This window comes from Camelus ferus, chromosome 8 (assembly GCF_009834535.1).
Source record: "Camelus ferus isolate YT-003-E chromosome 8, BCGSAC_Cfer_1.0, whole genome shotgun sequence".
NCBI lineage: Eukaryota > Metazoa > Chordata > Mammalia > Artiodactyla > Camelidae > Camelus > Camelus ferus.
The window spans coordinates 67,288,854-67,313,784 of NC_045703.1; the positions used below are offsets into that span (position 1 = coordinate 67,288,854).

The following is a 24,931-nucleotide window of genomic DNA, read 5'->3' on the forward strand; positions in this document are numbered from 1 at the left end:
GCGACCTCGCGGCTCACCCCTCCTTGCGGCCGGCTTCCCTCCCCGCCCCCGCCGAGCTTGCAGCGCTCCGGCGGCCGCAGGGAGTGCCACCAGGCGTAGCTCCTCCCTTGGCGCCTCGAGGCCTCCATCAGGCGCCCTCCGTTCGCCTTTCCTTCCCGCGGCGGGGCCTGGCGGGCGGGTGGCTGCAGCCGCGTCCGGGAGGCGGCTCGTCGGTGAGTGGGCCGGGCGCGAACATGGCGGGGCGGAGAAGCGGGCGGGCGCTGGCGGCCGCGCGTTCGGGCCGGGCGGCGCGGGGCGGGGCGGGGCGAGGCGGGGCGGGGCGGTGGGAGGAGCGGGAAGGGGGTGGGGCAACGGGGCCTCGCTTCCTCCCTCAGCGCCATTTTGTGGCAGCGAGACCCTCAAATAAAGGGGAGCGCCGGGGCTGCGGCGGGAGGAGGAGCCCGGGGCCGGCGGCAACGCGGCCGGGCAGCGAGCGGGCGGTGCAGGGTCGGCCTATGTGACTGGACGGCGCCCGCGCGGCCTCCGTCTGGAGAGGTAGGTGCGGGCCGCCGACCAGAGCGGCGGCGAGGACCTCGGGGTCCCCAGGGTTGAGGCGCGGCCGCCCGGCCGGGAAGGGGCGAACAGGACACGGAGAACGACTCGGGGTCCCCGGACCCGCCGGCCTCCCGTTAGCCGCGCCACCTTCCCGCCTGTGAGGACACTTTCGCCGCCCCGAGGCCATTTTACCTCAGTGTCTGCGGCCCCGGAGCGAGGTGGGCGCTCCCGAGGGCCGGCGACACCGGGAGGCCGCCCCCTCGGTGCGCGTCCTGTCCCCGCCTCGGTGTCCCGGCTCCCACCCCTCTTGGCCGGATCCCGAGGACTGGCGGCACCAACTAGCTCAGCAAGGGACGGGAAGCAACGTTCTTTGACCAAATTTCTCATCGCGCAGTAGGCTGTTACTGCAGTTGCGTTCCCTTGTAGACTTCCATTTCTAAATGCATGCATATTGGCCAAAATATGTATGTATATTTATTGAACTCGAGATTCTCGTGAAATTTTAAAATCTCTCCTTGGATCCCTGTAAGACTTAGTAATTTTTTAAACCATATTTCATGAGTCAGTATGGAACACATAGTGGAAAAGTCCAAGTTCTTGTTTTGATGAAGTCAGGTTGGATATTTGATCCCAAAGGACTATGTTAAAATCCTAAATAACCGTGTTTTTAAAGTAAGAAATGATTTTTTTTTGCCCGAGACAGAGAAGTATTTCAATGAGCGTATTATAGTTCTGAGTTGTCCATCTAGTTTTCCATCTCAGAATTTATTTAATTTCTTTGCTGAGGAAGGTAAATGGAAGCCAAAGGTCTGTCACCACAGTTCTGCTGGGTTTTTTTCCCGCCCACTTTTTTTTATTTGAAGTATTGGGGGTTTAAAATGTTGTGTTAGCTTCAGGTGTAGGGCAAAGTGATAATCTACAGGGTTTTTTTATTTTAAAATTTTGACCTTTAAGGTTTCTGTGGCAGATAAACATACTGTAGACATTTAAACCCCTGTAAAAAACTACTGCAAAAATCTTTCCAGGATGCTTAAATTTTACTTAATTATATGTCATTCAGTAGCATCTGATTAGGAATGTTAGGGAAAGAAATTACATTAGAAATTGGGAAAGACATTGCGGCTTGTGATAAAAATGAGGTTAGATTTTAAGGGTTTGGGTGGCTGTGTTCAGATGTTACATTATCTTAAGCAGATAGCTATAGCTAAGTGATCAGTATTTTCACTTCACAGTGGTGGAACTTAGGCAAACTACCTAAATTTCCAAGTCCCAAAGGGCAACATTAAAAATAAAAGTGTGTCCCTGGTATTTTTTCTTAGTTTATTTATAGAACTTCATCATATTTAGCTTTTCTAATTGAATTCTGAGTATTTGTCAGAAATGAGTTGATATATATGATACAGAAAATCCATAGTAGTCTCATAGTATGAAGATGAGAGTTGTAATAATTACATTTGTACTGTACACTACAGCTTTCCGAGTCTCTTATATATAGTCTTGTATGTATGTAGTATAGAATACCCTTGAATATACTCTTTAGAAGTCTTGATCATTTTCATGTAATTGTACATTATCTTGCTCTTGAAAAAAAAAGCTTTTCTTGCTCTTAAAAGTTTTCTGTTAGATCCTTTAGCAACACAAGATTTAGCTAGTATTTGGCTTTATTCTTGTCTTTTTTTTTTTTTCATTGTCTCTCACTTTTCTGTTTCTAAGTGTTTTCTGTTACTAAGATTATCAGAGGAAAACTTCAATATTCTTAACAGAATATCCCGTTGGATATAATGGTGGAGCATCAGGCTAGAACTCTATGCTATAAACAAACATTCTGAACTCTGGACAGTGTAGTTGGTGAAGTTTACTTTAATCTTTCCTAAATACACACTAAAACTCTTTTTTATGTTAATGCTAGTATTTTACTTAAAATAACCTTTTGCTTGTATAGCATTTTTATGGCACTTAAAGCATTGAGACTTGCAGCACTTTGTGAGGCAGGCAGAATTGGAATCCTCTCTTTGCTGTTTGGAGACTGCAGTCCAGAGAAAGTGACTTGCTCAAGATCCCATGATTAACAAAGTTAAGAAAAGTTTATCTTCCAATTCCTAACTAGTACGCTTTCTACTATAGTGCCATGGGTAGTACCATGTCAGATTATTAGTTTCTTGGGTTTAGTTATGATAAGCTTCAGGGAGGTACATGTTTTTCTTACTGAAATTGTGTTGGCTGTTGCTTGCCTCTCTGTTAACATGTTGATCTCCCACTCTGGATGGGGTGCCCGTGAGGAAACACAACTGTCACCCAGATTTGGTTGACGTGGCGATCAATATGTTAAAGGAGACCTGGAGTTGTGTGACTCAAGATCATACTGCTAAGAGCCCGGAAGGTACTAGGATCTGGGATGCTAGGCACCTAGCCAATCAAAACTGAACTCTCCATCAAAAGCTGTTTCTCAGTGTAAAGGCATCAAGAGTAGATGGTGGTTCTGATATTCTAAGCTTAAGAGGTGTATTAGCTCTGAATTATCCATGTGGATAACGAATCTTTACACGAAACACAAAATCATGTTTTAACCAATCTTCTTGCTAAAATGTAGCCAAATTGGCCAATTTAAATTTTTTCTATTTTGCTTTTCTGTGTTCTCTACCTTAGGTAGTTAAGCTTAATCATCATTGAGGATGCAGGAGTGGGAGAATTATCCATCTTCATGGGTTACCAACTTTTGAGAGGCACTGAATTTGGGGTCCTAAACCCCCCCCCCATTTTTAAATTAATGGTTGTTTTAATCTGAGCTAATCACCTAATGGCTCATAACCCTTTTCATCATCTGGAAAATAGGGACTAACTTTGACTTTGAAAAGTTGTGGTTATTGAATAAGTGATTCATAGCACTGGGTATATATTCATTTTTTCCTTTTAAGAGTCAAGGTTCAACTCCAAATGATACTTCATTCTTTTTTCTTGATATGAGAATAGATTGTTCTAAGAACCTCAAATCTCCATTGTCTTTATGAATTTAGAATTGACTTGAGATGGTTATTGTGCTTGTTGGTTGTGCTTTGGGAAGTAATACATTTCATAGCACATGTAGAATGTGAAAGTCAGAATTGAGAACCAGGTTCTATTTTGATTATATATTTGAATTGTTGATGCTTTTCAAATTTTAAGCCTGTTCTAATTTGCCTTTTGCCAGTGTCCATTCAACTGTTAAGTCATATCTCAACCAAAGATTGATTTTTCATAAGGGAGGATTTCTTTCTAAGTGCTTATGCTTTGATTTTCAAGTCACACATTCCATAATGTGTGAAAAGCGAACATATATACAAAACTTGTATTTATTCTTGACTTTCATTACAAATTTAGACATTTATTTTATAAAGAAAATCCAGATACCCTCTAAGCAATGTGTAATTAAAATCTACCCATCATCAAACTTTTTAAAAGGGAAAAAGCATAAGCCAATGTTAGAAATGGGAATAACTCGCTGTTCATAATTCTAAAAATTGGAGGTCGCCAAGAATTATGCAGCAGGTCTTAGAAACAAAAACAGGAACATGTTATGATCGTTATCCTCAACCTGTGAATTCTCTCTTCAGATTCTTTGAGAAGTAATGATTGAAAGTCTTTTTTTGTGGTGGGAGGCGCCTCCCCCCAAACCCCAGAAGAAGGAAACTAATAAAAATGCTTACCTTGTGTCAGTCACTATGCTAAATACTGCTTATCTTCAAAAATAGCTCAGTAATTTTGAGCCTTGGTGGTGGTAATCCTTTTTGAGATGGGGAAACTGAGGCTCAAAGGCTGCTTTTTTTTTTTTGTTTTCAAAGTTTGCCATCCTCTTCTGGAAAAGCCAAGTTATTAGAACTTCCTTCATGTGTTTCTCAGCCCTTTAAATGACCTTTAAAAACAGTTTAGCTTGTTACTAATTAAGCTTGCAATTAAGTTTATTTTAATGTTCCGTTAAGAATCTGAATAACTATGTATTAAGAAAAGCATGAACAAATAAACCGGGGAAGTGTTAGGTTGTAGAAGCATGTACTAGTTTAAAAAAAACTGGAATTTAAATTGAACATCATCCATGATATTTAAGTTTTATGGCCAAAATCCTTAGCTAAGGTGCCTAGGAATCAGGTAACAGGTGGACTACGTATCCAGAGTGGTAAATTTAGCTGTTTTCAAACTGTCACTCATAGAATTCTAACACAGTACATGTTATATTGAATTTATTCTCAAAATTTTACAGTAACTGAAGCAAATCCATTTGTTCATACTTTCATTTATCATGTTTGGATGCCTACCGAGGCATCAGCAGTGAATGAAACAGTTCTTTCGTGGAGCTTATGTTTTAACTAGAAGAAACAGGTAAGTGTATAAAGTGTCAGGTGGTGATAAGAATTGAGAAGAAAAAGCCTAAATGAGGGGTTAGCAAGGGATTGGCATGCACGATTTTGAGTGAGATGGGAAGCCTTTAGAAGAATTTAATCAGAATAGTGACACACATAGGTACACATTTATATACTAGTTAAGTATGTCTAAAAGTTCAAGTTTTTTTCTAGTAGTTTTTTTTTAATCAGATACATTGACATGTACCTACTATGTTCAGCTCTGGACAAATGGGAAGGCCTAAGGAAATGTTAACTTGATTTGTGGATTCCAAGAGGTTGCAGTCTAGTAGAGTGGGTGCACATTAAAACCATGCTAACAGAGAAGTAGTCAGGCTTCTGTGGAGGTAAACATGGTGACGGTTTGTTTCTCAAATGATTGGATTCACAACTGTCATGTTAGGATAGTCACTAAGCAGCTATCTGTAACTTGCAACAGAGATTATAAACTGGGTAATAAGGGGCTTCAAGTAGGCAGGGACCAGTTTAAAGAAAATAAAATACAGATTTTTAAATTGTAGAAATAGGATAATGTCTTCATAGGTGTTGACTGGTCAGAGAAACTTGATCAGTTCCATCAGCTCAAAAACAAATAATATATACTCAAGTTTTTGTTGTTACAGCCAATGATAAGATTACCAAAGAGGGAAGAATTAAGCCAGTAATTTGTGATATGATATATAACTTTTCCCCTAATATGTACTGATTACTTCAACTCAGTGTACCTAATCTGAAAATCGGGGTTTAATGACAGTATGATTAGTGTTTGACTTGTAGAGGTGGAATTGTATGAAATATAAAAAATTGTATTGGAAGATCATCTCCTTGTGAGGAATCTCAGTTGCTAAGAAGTCAAATAGAGGGGTGGGGAATATAGCTCAGTGGTAGAGCATGTGCTTGGAGTGCATGAGGTCCTGGGTTCAATCCCCAGTGCCTCTGTTAAAGGGGAAATAAAATCAAGTAGCTTTTAAAATTCAGTTTTATGCTATAAATTCTTTGGTCAAGTAATTTTTTTATTGAGGTATAACTGACATATAACATTAATTTCAGGTATACAACATAATGATTTGGTATTTTTATACATTGTGAGATGATCACCACATAAATCTAGTTACAATCCGTCACCATACATATTTAAAAAAATTTTCTTTTTCTCTTGTGATGAAGATTTTTAAGATTGACTCTTGGCAGCTTTCAAATGTATATAATACAGTATTAACTGTAGTCACCAGGCTGTACATTACATATCCATGACTTACTTATTTCTCTTTGGTTAAATTTTTAATAGTTTGGAGTTTGTAATAAGTATGGGTAAGTAACATAAACTAAAATAAGATATGAGGGAATAATGGTGACTATGCTATTAGAAATGATACCTAGGAATGACTTTAAATTAGCTTGTCTCTTTGTTAAATTTGAATTTAGGAAGTAACAGAAGTGTTTTCAGTAAGCATAATAAAGTAAATGACTATTTCTGTCATCAACCTGTTGTTTTCAACAGGACTAAGTAAAATTATGTTAATTTATAAGAGGCTAATTTTGAGTTACAGATTATTCCGTAACATGAAGTTAAATAATGCAGGAATATTTTTATTAATGTGTAAATGACATTTCTTTTTATACATATATGTATGCACTATATGGTGGTGAATTTTCATCATGATGATAGATTCAACCTTATAACAGTATCATTCTGTAAAAGGAAAGGCTTAGTAGCAACTGGTATTATCCTTTCAGCAAGATGCCGGCATCTGACTTAAGCACAAACCTATCAATTCTGCTGCAAGATTTGTCTTTCACAGGGCTCTTGTAAGAATGCATTGAAAAATTATATCTCTCTCAAGTTTTTATGGTAATATTAAAAAAGAATAATCAGCTTTTTTTATAAGAATTTTTTTTAAAAAACCCATTAACAACCATAATGTAAGGTGTTGACAAAGGAGAAACTGGGTATGGAGTATACAGGAACCCTGTAATATCTTTGCAACCTTTCTGTAAATCTAAAACTACTCTAAAAGGTGTATTTTAATTTAAAAAAAAAAAACCTAATGATTCAGTCGTAACTGAGTTCAGTAATAAATTGGTTTGAAAAAGCCAGTGTTTTTTGTTCCCTACCTTAACTGGAAGAAAATAAGCTGAATCTCTTCTATTCCTTTTTCTAGGATTCAAGATGACCAACGAGGAACCTCTTCCCAAAAAGGTTTGGTTTTTTGTTTTGTTCTGTTTTTAAGTAGTTTTTAAGCACTTTTTTTTTTTTTTGGAAGTACAGAGTTGAAAGGACTACCCATATTATTTGCTTATTTACTCCCTTGCTTTGTACCAGTAATAGCATTGTAAGTATATAATGTTAGACATTGTAACTAATATGTAACATTTTTAGAATATTTTCAGCTTTTAGAAAACTTCCATTACAATAATATCCACATGATCTTGTAGCCTTTTCATATGAATATTTCCAGCTATGTAACTACAAATAATGTCAAAAACAGGAGATTACAAGTTAACTTGTTTTTTTTTTCCTAATTTAAATCCCTTTGGTTGTGATGCAAAAGCGATTTTATTTTTTCAAATAAGGTTTACAGCTAATTGGTTCTTAGATTCTACCTTTTACTCTGAAGTTTTATTTTCTAGTCTCATTTTTCCTGTTCTGAATTCCTACCTTAATTCAGTTTAGTCAGTATGACACACAAAAGAAGTCAAAAGATGTAACAGTTTTTAAGAGGAATTTATAATTCATTTGGGAAAGCAGGGATATGTGCTTACTAACCAGTGAATAAGTGAACAATTTAATAATTATTTTTGGTTTTTTTTAATATATATATTTTAAGTAGACTTTATTCTTTTAGAGCAGTTTCAGGTTCACAACAGAACTGAGCAGAAAATACAGAGTTTGCACATAAGCCTTCCCCACCTACACATATATACTCCCCTACCCTCAACATCCCTCATCAGTGTGGCATATGTGGTACAATCAGTGAACCAACATGGGCACACTATTAATCAACCAAAGTCCATAGTTTACATTGGGGTTCACTCTTGATGTTGTATATTCTATGGGTTTTGACAGATGCATAATGACATGTAGCTCCCACGACAGTTAGATAATAAATGTTGTGGAAATTTGTCACAAGTAGGTTTTGAAGTCAGTTATTCATGAAAATAAGGAGTTAAACTGATTTAATTTGAGAATTTCTGGGTGCTTTGTTAGCCTTTTAAAATATATTTTGGTATAATGATTTTCCCTCTTCTATTTCCTGATAATACCATGTTACTGATATATACTGCAATTTGAAATATTTTTATAAAGAAAAAGTGTTTTAATATCTTACAAGAGAAATTAATAAAGCTTTAATTTTGTATTAAAGTAGGAGAGGTGCTTCAGCTTTACAATCTTTTGGTATAGAAAAAACACTTAATATTTCTCAATTTACAAAGCAATTTCATCTCACTAGAATATTACGCCCATTTTTAAAAACTTTTTATTTTGAAGTAATTATTGATTCATAGGAAGTTGCAAAGAAACGTATGAGGACTTTGTACTCTTCACGCAGCCTCCTTGAATGTTAACATCTTGCATAACTGTCAGACATCTTGCATAACGTCAGTATCAAACCAGGAACTTGACATTAGTACAATCTAGTGAGCTTACTCAGACTTCGCTGGTTATACGTGCATTCTGCATGTATGTAGCTCTGTGCAGTTTTATCACTTATAACTTAATGTAAACACCATTATAACCAAAATAGTTACCTAAACCATTACTGCAAGCCTCTCTTATGCCACTCCTTTATAGTCACATCCATCCCCTCCCACTCTGTCCTTATCCCCAGGCAACCACTAATCACTTCTTCGTTTCTATAATTAGGCCATTTCACAAAAGTCGTATACATGAAATTGTGCTGTATTAAGTATCCTTTGAGATTTTTTTTTTCACATAGCATTATTTGCTTGAGCTTTATCCAAGTTGTTGCATATAGCAATAGTTTTTCTCTTTATTGCTGAATAGTATTTCATGGTATGGATGTATCATAGTTTGACCTGTTGAAAGACATTTCAGTAGTTTCCAATTTTTGGCTAGTACAAGTAAAGCTGCTTTGAACATTTGTGTACAAGTTTCTGTGTGAAAATTGAATTATCATTTCTTTGGAATATGTGCTTAAGAGTACAACTGTTTGGTTGTATGACACATCCATTTTTTTGTTTTAAAAACGAACCATCAAACTTCTTCAGAGCAGCTGTACCGTTTTACTTTCTCACCAGGAGTGTATGCATTCTCAGTTTCTCCCCATCTTCATCCAACATTTAGTGTTACCACAGTTTTTTATTTAGCCATTCTAGTAGGGGTGTAATATAGTCACTGGGTTTTAATTTGCATTTCCCTAATAATGATGCCCATTTTAAAGATAACAAATAGTCTATCTTTTTTAAACAAGTGAGTTTTTTAATCATAATATGTACTGAGTGAGCCATTTAAGTTTCAGACTATGGAAGTGTTCCATATATCAGTACAGAGTTCCTTTTAGGAGGGACTTTGTGTGTCTTCAGTAATAAAGGAATTCCTAATAACAGAAACCAGCAGGTGAGGGATTAAAAGTTATGATCCTATCTTCATAAAAATAAGAATGTAGGTGCCAGTGGTATTTAATATTTAAAATTTTTGGAAGGAGCACTTAGTTTGTATCTTAATTCTCTTTATAGGTTCGGCTGAGTGAAACAGACTTCAAAGTTATGGCACGAGATGAATTAATTTTAAGGTAAAATGTTCTTTTAACAAAAATACAAAGGTCTTCCTATAGGACGTTATGTTGTGATTCTATACTGTTAATCTTTATGTCAGATATTGTTTGTTTTTAATGCTAATACAACCTCAAATTATTTAATGTATTTTTTGAACCTCTTTCCTATGGCCTGTTTCTTCATCATATAAACATCGAGGAAAGCATGATACATTAAAGAGCTAAAAGCACTAGCTTGGGTGACTTCTAGACTGACAAGTAACCTGAATTTTTTTCTTGTAGAGGAAAAATATTCAGAACTTCAACTTGAAAAGCATTTGTACTTCATGTGTTTAACTTGCTATGGGGAAAGACCTTACTGTCAGCTTTCAGTTTAACAAATAATAGACTTGTTTTGATGTGGGGTTTTTTTTTTTTTTTTCCTGTTTAACATGTGAAAAAGTTGCAGTCCTTAAGGATACACTTCTCATGGAAGAAATACATTATTTACTGATGAAGCAAAGTTAGTCTTTCTCATAACTAGGACCTTGGTCAGCTCATTAACTTTATATCCTTCATTTTCTTTTCTTAGGTTAGAGGAGTTGGATTAAATTATTTTAAAAGATTATTTCCAGTTCTGAGTTTCTGTTATGTCTTACTAAAGCAGATTAAGTACAGCATTATATTATTCATTTTTTAAATATAAGAAATCAGAAGATGGGATCACACGTTTTGTGTTTTACAATTTAAATATATTATTTCTACATTTTATCACTATGGTTAAGTTTTTTATGAGATAACTTTTAGATAAAAATAAAATGAATGTCTTTTGTATACCTTTGCCAAGGTCACTGAACTTTTTCCTCTAGAAATTTCAAGGAATTTTTACTTCAAGAACTGAGTAAATTTAGCAGATTGGAAATGGGGGCGAGAAAAGGTGGTTTGTAAGACAGAGAAGCACAGAAGACATGCTCCACTGTTTTGTCGGGTCTGTAGTTTCCCAGCCTCCTGCTTCTTGCTCTGCTGCAGGCATGCTTTCTGTTACTTGCCCTAATCTCATGCATAGGACAGTTTTTCTGTTGCATTCCCTTATTTTCCTGCACATAAAATTTAAATACTTAGGTTTCTTTTTTGTTTGTGTTTTGGCTTTGTTTTTGTTTTTGTTTTTATGAAGGAGAGGTAATTAGGTTTATTTATTTGCAGTTGGAGGAGGTACTGGGGGATGAACCCAGGACCTCCTGCATGCTAATAAGCATGCGCTTTACCACTTGAGCTATACCCTCCCCTAAATACTTAGTATTTTAAAATAGTCTTGCCCTTTCCTGCAGAGGTAAACACTTGTGATATACTACCGCTGATGTGTTGTGTTCTCTGTACCTCTGATACGGTACACTCCTTGCCTATTATCCTTTCTTAGATAATTCCTCCAGTTATTATGGGAAGTCTTTTCCCCTGATTTAACTGCAGGGGGGCAGAATCAGTACTACAATCTTAATTTAAAAATCAATTTTTGATGTTAAATTACCTTTAAGTTTTCAAAATCAGGTGCAGTTTATATTCTTGAGGTCAGTTTAACTTCTTTAAGGACTTCTCATTTATGATTTTTAAGTGAGTTGTTTCCTCATTAATTCTCCTGGTGATTTTTAACTGCTGCTTATTTAATTGGTCTTTTTTTTTTCCTGTCTTCTTGATAGGATGTTTTTGGTTAAACTTTCATATTTCTCTGTTCCTCTAAAATAAGTAAATAGCCTCCACAAAACACCTTTATTCATTCCCAAACATTGAATGAACTTCTGTTTGTGTCCTAGGTTGTAAGAGGCCGAAAATAAGCATGCGCTTGGCCTAGTCTTTATATAGAATGGATTAATGTGACATTATGGAATTTTTTTTGTTCAGTATATTGTAATATTAATAAATCTCATGGCAAACTTGTCAAAGTTTTTAAGGTTTTAAGATTATAAAAGTATATTTTAAAATCCAAGTAAATTTTGATTAGCTCTAACTGAAGAGCAGCTTGAAAATATGGCTCTTCAGTAAGCAAGATAGCATACAGGCTACTCTCCAGGAGCATAAGACTGGGAAAAGTTTGTTAACTGCAGTAATTGCCAGGAGTAGCTAACATGGCCTATATTTTGAGGGTAGAGGAATATAACGGAAGAAAGGTCCCCTCATACTCTAATAGCATATGGCATTTATGCAAGTTGTTTCTGCCAGTTAGGTATGGTTTAAAAAATAGTATATTCTCTCCCCTTTTTTTACTTGGAGAGAGTCACATAGTATTTTCACAGAAGAGCCGAGAAAACCTTCAGTCCCTTATAATTAGGTATGTTTTTGAAATGCCTTTTGTTTGAGGTGGCCAGCATATCTGAAGGTAGTAGTAAGTTTTTCAGTCATCTTCTGTAATCCATGCATTGTGCTGACCGCCAGTGATACAAAGTCCTATATGGTGTGTGATCTGACCCAGGGGAGCGACAGTATATTCTCAGCAGAGAACACTTTTCTCTATTTCCTCTTAGCTAATTCCTGTAAGTTGAGAAGGAATAATTTTGAAGTGACTAATTTATTATAAGTTAAACTAGATTTATAATCTCAAAATGGAAGAGGCCTTAAAATTCATGCAGTGGAATTCGCAGTATTATTTAAAGTGATTTTCTTGTATGTAATAAAAGCAATTTCAACGTAAGAACTAATGGATTTATTTCTGTTCTAGGTGGAAGCAGTATGAAGCATACGTGCAAGCTTTGGAGGGCAAATACACAGATCTTAACTGTAAGTTTGAGTTTTAGCTTCCTAAAGACTGTATGAATATTTCCTTTTAGATTGTTGTTGTAAACACAGGATAATTGATTTTACTAAGTAATTTTTATTCAAGCATTTTATTAAAGAATTATGTCCAGGTGCTGTGTTGGCTGTTAAGGAATAGAAAGGTGAATGAGACATGATCTCTCTTCTGAGGAGTTCCCAGTCATTGGAGAAGATCGACATGCAGTCGTCCTGTAATGGCATGACTGTTTTAACTGAATTATGTACAAGGTTCTGAGAGAGCATAGACAGGGAAACTGACAACTGCTTGAAACTTCTCTTGATCTGTCCCTTCCATAGAGAAGTTTGAAGTGAAGCATGAATTATTAGTCTGGAAGGGAGGAATGTAGAAGCAACCAGTGATAAATTTATGATAGCTTAAATTTTAATAGTAGGACATAGCAGTGTATTTGTGGATTCTTCCAAATCTGCTGAAAATAATTCAATAAAGTATATAATTTCAAACCATTCTAGTCTGTCACTTTTCACTGAGTTAGAGTAATGTACTATTTTTGTAAGTATAAAAACCAGTACAGTTTTCCAAGTTCAGAAAGCTTAATATCCTAAAATTTCAATTATTATATGACATTGTTATAATCCATAGAAGTTAACATTATGGAAGCTTAAAGTAATAATTACCCATGCAGTTATGGGCATTTTTATTTTGAATAGGTTAAAAACAATATTAATCAGGACTTTGTGAGTACTGTATAGTATAACAAATGCAAATAGTTAAGTTTCCTGTGTTCTGTTGGGAACAGATTAGATTATAACGACATGATTCTGTCTACCAATAGATGGTTGTGAACCACTGTAACACCACTCCCTCCCCAAAAGAGCACTCAGGATCAGAAACAAATTCCCTTGTTAATAAAAGTAGTTAGTGGTTTTTATTGTCCTTGACAAAGGCAATCAGAATTTACTTCTAATTAGTTCAGTTTGATCTTGAAGTACTATTTCATAGTGTTCTGGGATTTTTTTTTTCTCTTCTTTTAATCATCAGCCAATGATGTAACTGGCTTAAGGGAGTCTGAAGAAAAGCTAAAGCAGCAACAGCAAGAATCTGCACGCAGGGAAAACATCCTTGTAATGCGCCTAGCAACCAAGGAGCAGGAGATGCAAGAGTGTACTGTAAGTGTTGCAAATGTTTTAAGTCTACTGAGGAATGGGTTTTGGGTTCACATTATTACATGTATTAATTAGTATTAAGCTAATTTTATATACTTAATACTAGATAGACAACCTCTCATAATTAGATTTTAAATAATTTTCTTGTGGCCAAGAAGTCAAAAGTTTTAAGTTATTCTTTGAAATTTCCGTGATTTATAAGAATCAGTGTATTGGTTCTGATAACGTTTAAGTAATTTGATATCTGAGAGTGTAAGGAGCATTTACTCTAAGCAAGCTGTTCAATTAGTTTCTCCTCTGCTATCTTTACTCTTTGCATAAAACAATTTTTCTTAGTATCAGCAGTTTCTACCATGTCTTTTTAATTGTGACATCTTTCATTTATACTATTTGCCATGTCTGTGTAGAAATCTAGTGACACATTTGATCATTTAGCTCTGGTTGAATTTAGATTCAGTTTTACACTGTCTTTGACAGTCTTAGCCCTTTCTTTTATGTAGAGTACATAAAATAGAGGTAGCTCTATCCCTGTTGTTTTTAATCTTAAAAGCTAAAATTTTCTTGAATTTTTGTGTGTACTCTCCGTTTGATAACTTTATTAAAATGTAACGCATTAAGGCAATATTCTTGTTTCTGGAGACTAATAATCTATGGGGCACAGTTCTAGTTCTGTTTCTTCTCTCACCAGTAAAATGATCTTTAGGGCTCACTCACAGGCCTTACACTTTTTGTGCAGAGATTGTCCACGTTTGCACAAGTCTTTAGTCTCTCTTCATTCACTTTTTCAAAATGACTTCTTTACCTATTACTTTGCTGACGAGTAGCCTCCCCTCGTATGCTTTCATTTTCCCTATTTCAGCTGTTGACCATTCCCACATTTCTACCTTTGGCTTTTTTTTTAAAACCTTGATTCTTGGTTCTAAGAAGTCTCACCAACATTTTATCTTTTAAGGGTTTTTTTTTTTTTTTTTTTTTTTTTTTCCTGTAACATCTATCTCATTTCCCTCCCCACACCCCACAATTTTTTTTCTCTAGGCATTTTCACATCTAATGGTGTGAGTACTACCTCTCAGGTGCCTGGTCTCAAAAAACTGTTTAATTCTTGTGATATTTAGGATTCTGAATTTTACCATTTATTCAAAGGGCTGGCACCTGGTAGGTAGAGTGTGAATGGATGGTGCTGATGATGTCTCAAAGCACCAGTGTGTCTTGAGTTCTTTCTCTCTTGAGTCCTACTCTTGACATCCTAGTCCAGGTACTGCTTAACACTTGCATAGACAGAATGTGCTGTTGACTCACCTCAGTGATTCTTTAGCTGTCCCATGTACACTGGCAGTTTTGACCATATTATGCCTGATCAAAACCTTTGGTGATGCCTCATCACCCTTTTGTCACCTTAACCTAGATTTTAAGGTTGTTTTCAACTACAACCTAACTTTTTCCAGCCACATTTTTTACAATTCTCCTCTTCATCTGAAGAACTCACTGTTCTTTCAGTTAGAACACAGAGTGACATTTTGCAGGAAGGGCAGCAGGGACAGAACCACAGGAAGTGGCAAGATTATAGGTAGCAGAGAGGGTAGTTCACTTCGTAAACTTAAATATGTCTGTGTTGGTGTTACGCGGTGTTTTCTTTAGTGATAGCAGTACATGATATATACTGCGTGACATGTTTTATTCCTGTTAAATTACCTTAAAAATTGGCTTTACAGTGAATTAAAATTAGTACTTCTTTATTTAAAATGAGGTACTTTAAAAAATCTCCTTAAGCTAAAAAAAAAATTAGTTCTGTTTGCTCAGTAAAAATAGTGATTAAATATACTCCCAATCTGGTTAGTATATTTGTCTCTTTTACTAAATTTATGGTAGGAATTAGCTGCCTAGGAAATGTTCATTTTAATCCTATTCAAGGCTTAGTGTGGAGGAGGATCTTGAACTCTGTCTACTTTGGGTGTGAAGAAAGTGATGCATTTAATGCTAATAAACTCTATTTCATATTTTAGAAATGTATTTTTAGTGTGCTAGTAAATAGTACAATTGAAGTTGAAATTGAAGGTTTCATATGTAAGTAGAGGGATTTGGTGTGGTGAAAAAAATCCTAGATTGGGAGTCAGGAGGCTTGAGAATTAAAATTCTAGTTCTAGTACTGGCACTGAACTGACTGTATCCTTGGACAATTGGCTTATTTAATCTCTCAAAAATAAGCAGTTTGGACCAGGTCAGCTACCTTCTAGCTTTACAAAGCTGTGATTCAAATGTACTTAGAAGGGGGAAAAAAATGAATATACGCTTAACTTTGGGTTAAGGTGCTATTTATAAAGCTGTAATGTCAACTCATGTAAATAGGTAAGTACTATATATTCTAAAATTTAGAAATGCAAATATATTAGAAATTATAATCTTGGATTTGGTGTATTTTTAGGGGTCTTGTAAAGAGTAATTTCCCATAAGCACAGACTTGAATGAGTAAACTGCTGTACTCTTATATAATTAATATTTTAAACTTGGCTTTTTTTTCCAGTGGGTATCAGCATTTTTAGTAAATAGAACACTGATGAAGGGGGTACTATTTTGGTCGTGAACGTGTCTCTTTAAAGTTTCCCAATACAGAATGCAATCAAATGGCCTTTATTCATTCCTACATGGATACCCTTAAATAGTTGTTTTTAAGAAGATTTTAAGACCAAAGTGGGAGGGACTTGAATGAAACAGATTCTATCCCATCTTGTATATGTTTCCTTTGATTTGGTAGTAATTGGTTTTTTTGCTTTGCACAGACTCAAATCCAGTACCTCAAGCAAGTCCAGCAGCCTAGCGTTGCCCAACTGAGATCAACAATGGTGGACCCAGCGATCAACTTGTTTTTCCTAAAAATGAAAGGTGAACTGGAACAGACTAAAGACAAACTGGAACAAGCCCAAAATGAACTGAGTGCCTGGAAGTTTACGCCTGATAGGTAAACAAATCATACTCCCCAGTCAAGACTTCCCTGACAGTCCCACTACGAGAAAGCTGTGGTGGGACAGCCAAGTACTCGTTTCCACACCAAGACTCAGACTTTTTGAGCCAAAAAAGCCACATTCTTATACTATCCAGCTTGTAAATGGTTAATGTAAAACTTACCAGATGAACCTTGTGTTTCAGCTTTTTTCTCTTCCCCCTCCCCTTGCTTCAGAGGCCTGATGGCGTCGGACTATTCCGAAGAAGTGGCCACCTACGAAAAATTCCCCTTCTAGAACATGTAGACACTTGAGAAATGTTTCTGTTTGAAGAAAATAGAGGGAGAAACAGAAGTCTTAAGTCTGTGGCACACTGTGTCTTCAGACAGTTTGGAGGAATGAAAACCTAGAGATTTAAAATCATGAATTGAACATGTAAAATTTCAGTAAAATGTAAAGATGGAATATGCATCGCTCTTAACCTTGAGCATAGTGACTTAGAGACACTGTATATTAGTTTTGCCAATAAGACTGTGGACTTCGTGATTGTTGTTGAACTTCTGGGTCAAAACTCAAATAAGGTGAATTTTGCCTTTAAAGGGTTTATTTGCTAAGAACCAACTGAATAGTCATGAGAATCAAATAAGTACAAGTAGTTCATATATTTAACCATTTAGTTTGGGGCTCTATATTACTTGATTGAGCCTTAAATCAATGTGGTTTTACTCAATGGTTTGTTCTTTGAATGGTTGCTAATACTGTAGATAATCTTATTGAGGACTGTACAAACATGGTGTGGTATCAAACTTCAGATTTAAACTGTTTGAAGCATTATAAACACTCATTTCACGACTAGATTGTATAAGGATATTGGCTGTGATGAGACTCACTGCGTAATTTTTTTCAGTAGTGAAATTTATTAAATCCCCGTTCCATTCAACAGGCACATGTTGAAAGAGCATTGTCGTTGGTGTTAATGGGGGAATGTGTTCCTTCATTGTATTTGGGCCTTTTGTATTGCACTCTTGATATTAAATTAAATGTGCCTTGAAATAGTTGGTTTTTTTTTTTTTTTAAGTTCAAGGATTACTATGATGATTTTGTTGTACTTCTAACGTTTTGATTTGGGGGGGCTGTGGAGAGCAGATTGATTTTGAAAAAATTGTTGCTGTGCTCTTCAAAGTGAAGGAAAAGGCTCTGTGTCTCATTTTTTTTAAAGACCTACTTTTTTCCAGCTGGTATCATAAAAGACAAGGAGACTTGACACTTGTTACTTTTTGACACCTTGTCCCAGGATATTGCAGTAGAAAGTAATGTGGGACAGCTTCACAGGGTGCCTGCCAGAAGATTGGGGACAGAATGTATTGGAACGGTGGGCTGGCCTAAGTGAGACATTTTGTGAATTGGGGAAGAAAAAAAAAGGTATAGTGATCATTTCTAGCAAATTCATTTGATCATTTAGATAAATGAGGCATTATTTTCTTCATGCTTCCATCCAATCCTGGAGGTGAATTTTTTTCGTCAGATCATTCTTTAAGTCACCAATTCGAATTTTCACTTGGTGATAATGGAGTCTAAGATGAGTGGAAGATAAATGTTCCAGATTGTCCCAACGTTTAAGTGCAGTTTTAACAAGGGTGACTTAAGTTCTCTTAATCATTCAAATCAATTGTAAGTATCTTACATGTCTGTGCTTTAGGGAACTGATTGTGGGGCAGAGGGTGGGATGAAGAAGTGGTTTGTGTGACTTTACAGCAAGAAATCCGCTTCTAAAAATCTCACTATTTGTGGGGGTTGGAGGGTAAGTAACCAAATCTGTTTGAAATTAGTTGATTGTGCCTGAATTAAGGCTTTTGTGTATATTTTATGCCATTTAAGATCACAGTAGAAAAGGCCTATGTATTTTTAGTAGGTCAAGAAATAATTCATAAAATGTATTTATTAACATGTACTCAAATTTAGCCAGGGTCTTTCTTTGCCACTTAATAACAGTAACTTTGAGGTAGGTTTTTTTCTTCTTACTGTTAAATTATTTTTTATTAATAAGATAACATACGTATAAAATTGAAACAGTGTGAAGAAAGGTGGAGGTGAAAAGTGAGGGTTACTCCATTGTATTAATGAATCATAATTTTATTTTAATTACCTATAAATGGATTTTTGTTTTGTAAAACTAAGCTATAAGCCAGAGTTTCTCAGGTACTATAAACCCAGTATTAATTTGAAACAAATAATGCTCAGTCAATACTCTGGAATAATTCAAATAGAATGGGTTGTGGGCTTTTTGTTTTGTTTTTCACTTTTTTATTGTTTTAATTTTGAGAGAGAGAAAGATGCCCTGAATTATGTGGTCCTCTTTAATTAAAATATTTCATACACGTGACAGTGCACCTATTTTAGAGCATTTAGAGGGATATACTGCAATATTTTGACAATTTTCAGTTTGCATTTAAACATTTAGGTACTGGTGTGTACACCTTTCAAATACCCTGCCTCCCTTCACTTTGATAACAAAGCAATGTACAGTGTCCATTCTCTTTTATAAGTCCTTTTCTTAAACTATTTCCTATTACATTTTCTTTGTGGGTTATTTGATTTAGGGGAGTGGGTTGGATTTTTTTTTTTTTGTAATTAAAAGAAATTATTCCAAAGACAAGTTATTGTAATTTATTCTTACCATTTTTTGTGGTGTGATAAACAACATATTTTACATGACAGTTAGTAAAATGATGTAAAATTACAGAATGTTTAAAGAGCAGTTTTGTTAAGATTTGTTTTAGTAATCACTAATTTTAGAAGTGATAGGATTATTTTAGAATGGGCATTTATAAAAATATAAATGAAATATTTTTGGCATTAGAATTTGTGATTAGAGGGTGGGGTACAACTCAGTGGTAGAGTGCATGCTTAGCATGCACAAGTTCCTGGATTCAATCCCCTGTACCTCCATTAAAATAATAAAGAACTTTTGATATTTTATATGAGCTTAAATCAGGTCACAATTAATTTACTGATTTTTTAGTTTCCTTTTTTAAATTCATAATAAAAGGTTTTTCAGGTTAGTTGGTAAACAGTGATGCTATACACTTCGGGGAAAAAAAAAAGTGGGAGCGTAAGTGGGAGGAACACCACTGTCTTTGACAGTGGTGCCTGTGTCTTAATTCCTCATTTGATTTCTAAACTCCTGTTCAGTAGTATCTGAAGTCTGAGGGTGCTCATAGGAGCTAGGGGTTATCTGGAGCTATAATAGCCATGAACAGGAATATAGGCTGATACAGTTGCTATATACAGAATAAAACCCTTACCAAGGCTGACTTGTGGTTTTCATCTGAGTCTCCTTTGAGCAGTAGTAACCCAGGATATATGTAAGGAAAACTTCCATTACAAATTTGCTTGAATCATTTTAGACTAGAACATGTGCTTTTGGTAGAAGAAACTGGCAACACTGAGCCAGAGAATGAGAATCACTTAGAAAGTGCCCCCACTTTAAAACATTTAAAAAGTGTGTGCGCAGCATTTGCAAAAATGAAACCAAAAGCACTAGTAACAGCGTCTCAGTAAAGCTACTACTTTTCTTTAGCCTCATCAGAAATAATAGAAATGGTCACTTTTAAAGGATTCTGATTTAAGTATAAAATTGTGATACTACCTTTGAGACTTGGATAGGGATAGTTTGATATTCTTGTGATGGAGTAAAATTCAGAATGACCTTATTAAAAATTGTGCTGACATATTCTATTCTTTTTAAGTCTCTTAATGGAGCTTTCATTTGCCTGATATATTACTTCAGAATGCATCTCATCCTTTTTTTTCTTTATTTTTCATCTCATCCTTGATAGTAATATATAGGATGAACCTGGATTGCATTTTTGCAGTTGCTGTGTATATGCATACAGTACATAGCACTAGCAGTTAGTAAGTAATTTGTTGAAACTATGGCACTCCTAATTTGGCAGATATTTAGAAGTTTGCATTATTCGTGATAAGTAACCCCGATCTTTTTTGTGTCCCAAGGATAATCTTTTACAACATGGATAAAATCACATATGAATATTAAGTTTTCAAAAGTAGTTTTAAGATAGCTCAAAAGTATTCAGATCACATAAAGAAGTTAAATAAGGGATTGATGAATAGAAATAGTCTTAAGGTTTTTTAAAAACAACTGCTGAACAGGCCTCTCAGTGCAATAAACATTCTTGTGAGAACTACCTATTAAGAGGCAACCTTATAAAGGGGAGAGGGTATATAGCTCAAGTGGTAGAGTGCAAGCATACACAGGGTCCTGGGTTCAATCCCCAGTACCTCTAAATATAAATAAAAAGTAAATCTAACTATCTCCCCCCCCAAAAAAAAAGAGGCAATCTTATCTAATCTAGCAAGAATATACTCTCATTCATTTATATATTTGTAGGTACTGATTTTTCATATTTTAAGTATTGAAGAAGTTGTGCATTTGTGATTGATGTTGCATTTACCTTTTCAAGAACCTCTCTGTTCCATAAAGCTAAGTACTTTAGTGTTTTATTAATACTGGTATATCTGAAATGTGTGTTAATTAATTGGCCTGTTTCTATTTCAAATAATATTGGGATAAAAATAGGGAATCAATTAATAACATAATAGAAACAAAAAGTGCCCATTTAGGTACTTCTTTAGATCTTACTTTTGTTGCTGTATTGGCAAAAGACTGAAGTGTACAAGATGGACATGCTCCGGAAAAGAAGATGGTAATTATAGGGAGGCATCTGCTGTGCCATAGTTATGTTCTGTACGTGTTATATCTGTTGCTATAATAATTGCAAGCAAAGAAGGTTGTAGAGAGTTTTGTCTTCATTTTGTGATGAATGGCTCTTTCCTTTGCAGCCAAACAGGGAAAAAGTTAATGGCGAAGTGTCGAATGCTTATCCAGGAGAATCAAGAACTTGGAAGGCAGCTGTCCCAGGGACGTATTGCACAACTTGAAGCAGAGTTGGCTTTACAGAAGAAATATAGTGAGGAGCTTAAAAGCAGTCAGGATGGTAAGGGGTTTTTTGAAAAGTTTGGTTAACTTTGCACTGGCTTTAAAGTACTGCCAGGCATGAATATTATAGAGTAGAGTATGTATATGCTAATCTCTGCCAGTGGTTCTATAAAATTTTAACTGAAGTATTTCCAGTTGAGGCAGGAAAACAAAGCCATTTCATTTTAGTAACCACCCCCCACTCCTAATTGTTTATTGTGCAAATTTCTTAAGTTTTTTTCGGGGGGGGGGTGGGATTTGGCAAAAGATAGAAAGCCTGTTACATTATATAACTGTAGAATTTTTATTTAGTGCTTAAAAGGGGGAGAATATATATCTTCATTTAACCAGTTTCTGTAAGTGAAGTACTTGGCTATTTCCAGTGATCTAAAAATAGATAAAATTGGTTGTACCTTTTAAGATCCTGTTTAGTGAATAAGATGTGATGGTTGTTTGCTAAGACAACAGAACTTGTCAGCTGCCATCCCTTTCATGTTGGGCAAGTATGGCTGTGTCCATGCTGTTTCTCCTTTGTGAGGAAAATTAATAGTGAGGTAGATGTCCCATCTCTGAAGATTAAACTGAGAATTTGTGTATCCGACAGTTAATTGCAAAGAAGGTCAGTCGTCAAATAGTATTTTTAAAATTGCTTTTTTAAAGTAATAGTTCTTAGCCCTTACTATATGTAAAAACAATAAATAGGAGATTTTGTATAGTAGTAAAGGACCCCCTCCCCGAAAGTCTTTTTAGAACTCAATAGACATGTATTTTTATCAGTTTTCAAGAGTTACTGTCTTTGAATTTTGTTCTTCCATGTGGAATGATCCTTGGTTATAGCATAGGCTTCTTTGGAGCATTAGAGTAGGGCCCGTACTTGCCCAGGGGCCGAAGCTGCTATGGAGCGGAGATGCTGGCTAGGAGGGTGAGGAGTAAGGGGCCAGACATGGCCCGCAGGTAAACAGGTGTGCAGCAGATTTTATGGGCTGTAACCAGTTGTATATGGCAAGATGGTTTGAATCAATTTAAACTTGGTTGCTTTAGTATATTTATTTTAAGCTTTTGCCTTTCCCCCCAAAGCAAACTCTGTTGAACGGCTGTTTTAAAATTCCAAGCAGAATTTTTAAATATTCTTTTGTGATTTTAGAATTGTATTTGTTTACTTAAACATTTACTGCCTGGTTTTGTGCAGGCACTAAGAAATATTTTTAAGTGTTACAGAGATATTAAAGTAGGTTTGACTCTCCTTTGCACAGAACTGAATGACTTCATCATTCAACTTGACGAAGAAGTAGAGGGTATGCAGAGTACCATTCTAGTTCTTCAGCAGCAACTGAAGGAGACGCGCCAGCAGTTGGCTCAGTACCAACAGCAGCAGTCTCAAGCCCCAGGCCCGAGTACCAGCAGGACTGCGTCTTCTGAGCCTGTAGGACAGGCGGAGGCCGCAGGTAAAGACTGCAGTCGTCTGGCCAACGGACCGAGCAACGGCAGTTCCTCCCGGCAGAGGACGTCTGGGTCTGGCTTTCACAGGGAGGGGGACACAACCGAAGATGACTTTCCTTCTTCTCCAGGGAACGGTAATAAGGCCTCCAGCAGCTCAGAGGAGAGAACTGGCAGAGGAGGTAGTAGTTACGTAAACCAACTCAGTGCGGGGTATGAAAGTGTAGACTCTCCCACGGGCAGTGAAAACTCTCTCACACACCACTCAAATGACACAGACTCCAGTCATGACCCTCAAGAGGAAAAGACAGTGAGTGGGAAAGGTAACCGAACTGCGGGTTCCCGCCACGCTCAGAATGGCTTGGACTCAAGTGTAAATGTACAGGGTTCCATTTTGTAAAATTTTTTCCAGCAAATTTTTATACAGTGTCATTTAATTTGGGAGAGGATACTGTCCAGAAAATTAATGCATACTTTCGTCACAATTTGCCTTTTTTGTGGGTGTGTGTTTTTTTCCTTTCCTTTTTTTTTTTTTTTTTTCTTTGCTTCAATATCTCTGCCACTCTGGAAATTGTAACAGTTAATTACTTTGAATGTTGCTAAAAGGACATTTTGTGTAGGGTCAAGTTATTTTTGTATGAGTTAATGTGAAGTTGTAAATGGAAATCTTTCCTTAAAGTATAACACAATGATGTCTGTATAACTGTCTGCCCTAGATCCTGTGCTGTGTGAGGACATTCTTACTCCTGCTGTTACTATACTTACGCACCATTCAGACTTGTTAGAGTAGATGTGGGTTTATGACTGCCAAGTTTGCCCAGTACAGTAGTTTTATCACTAAAAGTTGGACTTTTGATGGAGTCCTATAGTAGTTCAGTGTTAGATACAGTTTTTTCCACCATACATCTGTGCATTTTCTCTTTAGATGACTGAATGTTTAAGAAATTTGTGTGCATAGTTACTCAGTTTTTATGAACTGTTGTATCCTGTTAATGCATATTGCTCTGTGACTCCAGTATATCTTACCTGTACTGACCAAACCTAAATAAAGATTTTTATTGTAACTCCTTACATTAGTTGTTTTTGTTTGTTTCTGTATGCGTGTTTAGCATTTGTCATTTCTTTTCATTGAATTGCTGAATGTCTACTCGTTATTCTTCAGCGTACTACAAAAGTGAAGCTTTAAGTCCATGCGTAAATTTAATTGTGAGAGTAATTTTTAAACAATGTATGCCTTGTTTTGCAAAGTGAACTTGGCGTTTAGGACTACACTTTAATGTTTTCTCCTGACTTGTAAAAATAATTGTTTTAAAATAATTGAAAATATAGAAAAGTATAAAGAAGAAAATAGTCACCTAAGTATTTGTTAGGTTTTAATTGATGAGTAGACTTCATTTTTGTGAAATGGTTTCAGGTAATTAGGTATCTGTGTGGTCAGTGATGTTTGAAAATATTGGCCACTGCTGCTGACTTGCTGCTAATACTACACGGGAAGGGTGTGGGGTGTTCGCATGACGGTGAAATATTTTAAAGTAAGACAAAGTTTGCTTTTGTTTCCTGTCATATTTTAAACGTTAAGTATCGAGGTCTGTGGAATTGAATCCTTTAGACTAGCTTTTCAGACTTGGTTGAGATAAAATATGATTTTTACTGAAAGCAAATTATTTTCTTGTTTTAGATATTACTTGTAATATAGTCAGGGAACCTCAGAAGTGGAGTTAATGACATTTGAAACTGAGGTACAACTTACTTGAAAACAACTGTTTTTGCTTGTTTAACTGGCATACAAATCTTTGTGGTGTATTTAAAATACTGCACTTCCTATCTTTTGATTAACCTTTTGTGCAGTCTTCAAGTAAATAAAAAGTCCACAATTTTAAATAAATTTGTTTATAAACATTTTGGTGTGTACTAAAATACTACGTACTCCCTTGGATTATTACGTACTGTGGGCTTTGGCTTTAATTTTTGTTTTGTACATCCTTTTGCTCAATTTAAACAGAA

The 24,931-nt window shown here is 36.0% G+C and overlaps 1 protein-coding gene across 2 annotated transcripts; it reads left to right on the forward strand.

Annotated features, from left to right (window-relative positions):
* Positions 1-37: 37 nt before the first annotated feature.
* On the forward strand, positions 38-24,000 carry WTAP (WT1 associated protein). 2 transcript variants are annotated; one of them, XM_032485285.1, is made up of 8 exons: positions 38-212; positions 7,070-7,107; positions 9,606-9,661; positions 12,333-12,391; positions 13,428-13,555; positions 16,330-16,508; positions 21,355-21,509; positions 22,744-24,000. In XM_032485285.1, the coding sequence occupies exons 2-8, from the start codon at positions 7,078-7,080 to the stop codon at positions 23,325-23,327; spliced, it is 1,191 nt and encodes a 396-aa protein (XP_032341176.1). In that variant the 5' UTR covers positions 38-212; positions 7,070-7,077; the 3' UTR covers positions 23,328-24,000. The 2 variants fall into 2 exon arrangements, with proteins under 2 accessions (XP_032341176.1, XP_032341175.1); XM_032485284.1 differs by lacking the exon at positions 38-212 and adding an exon at positions 347-534.
* Positions 24,001-24,931: the final 931 nt, after the last annotated feature.

What these genes read in the sequence shown, in the direction of transcription:
- WTAP (XM_032485285.1), top strand. Translation starts at nt 7,078, where the DNA reads ATGACCAACGAGGAACCTCTTCCCAAAAAG. An exon ending in CAAATACACAGATCTTAACT is followed by an intron (nt 12,392 to 13,427) that starts GTAAGTTTGAGT and finishes TTTAATCATCAG; the next exon opens with CCAATGATGTAACTGGCTTA. An exon ending in AGGAGATGCAAGAGTGTACT is followed by an intron (nt 13,556 to 16,329) that starts GTAAGTGTTGCA and finishes TGCTTTGCACAG; the next exon opens with ACTCAAATCCAGTACCTCAA.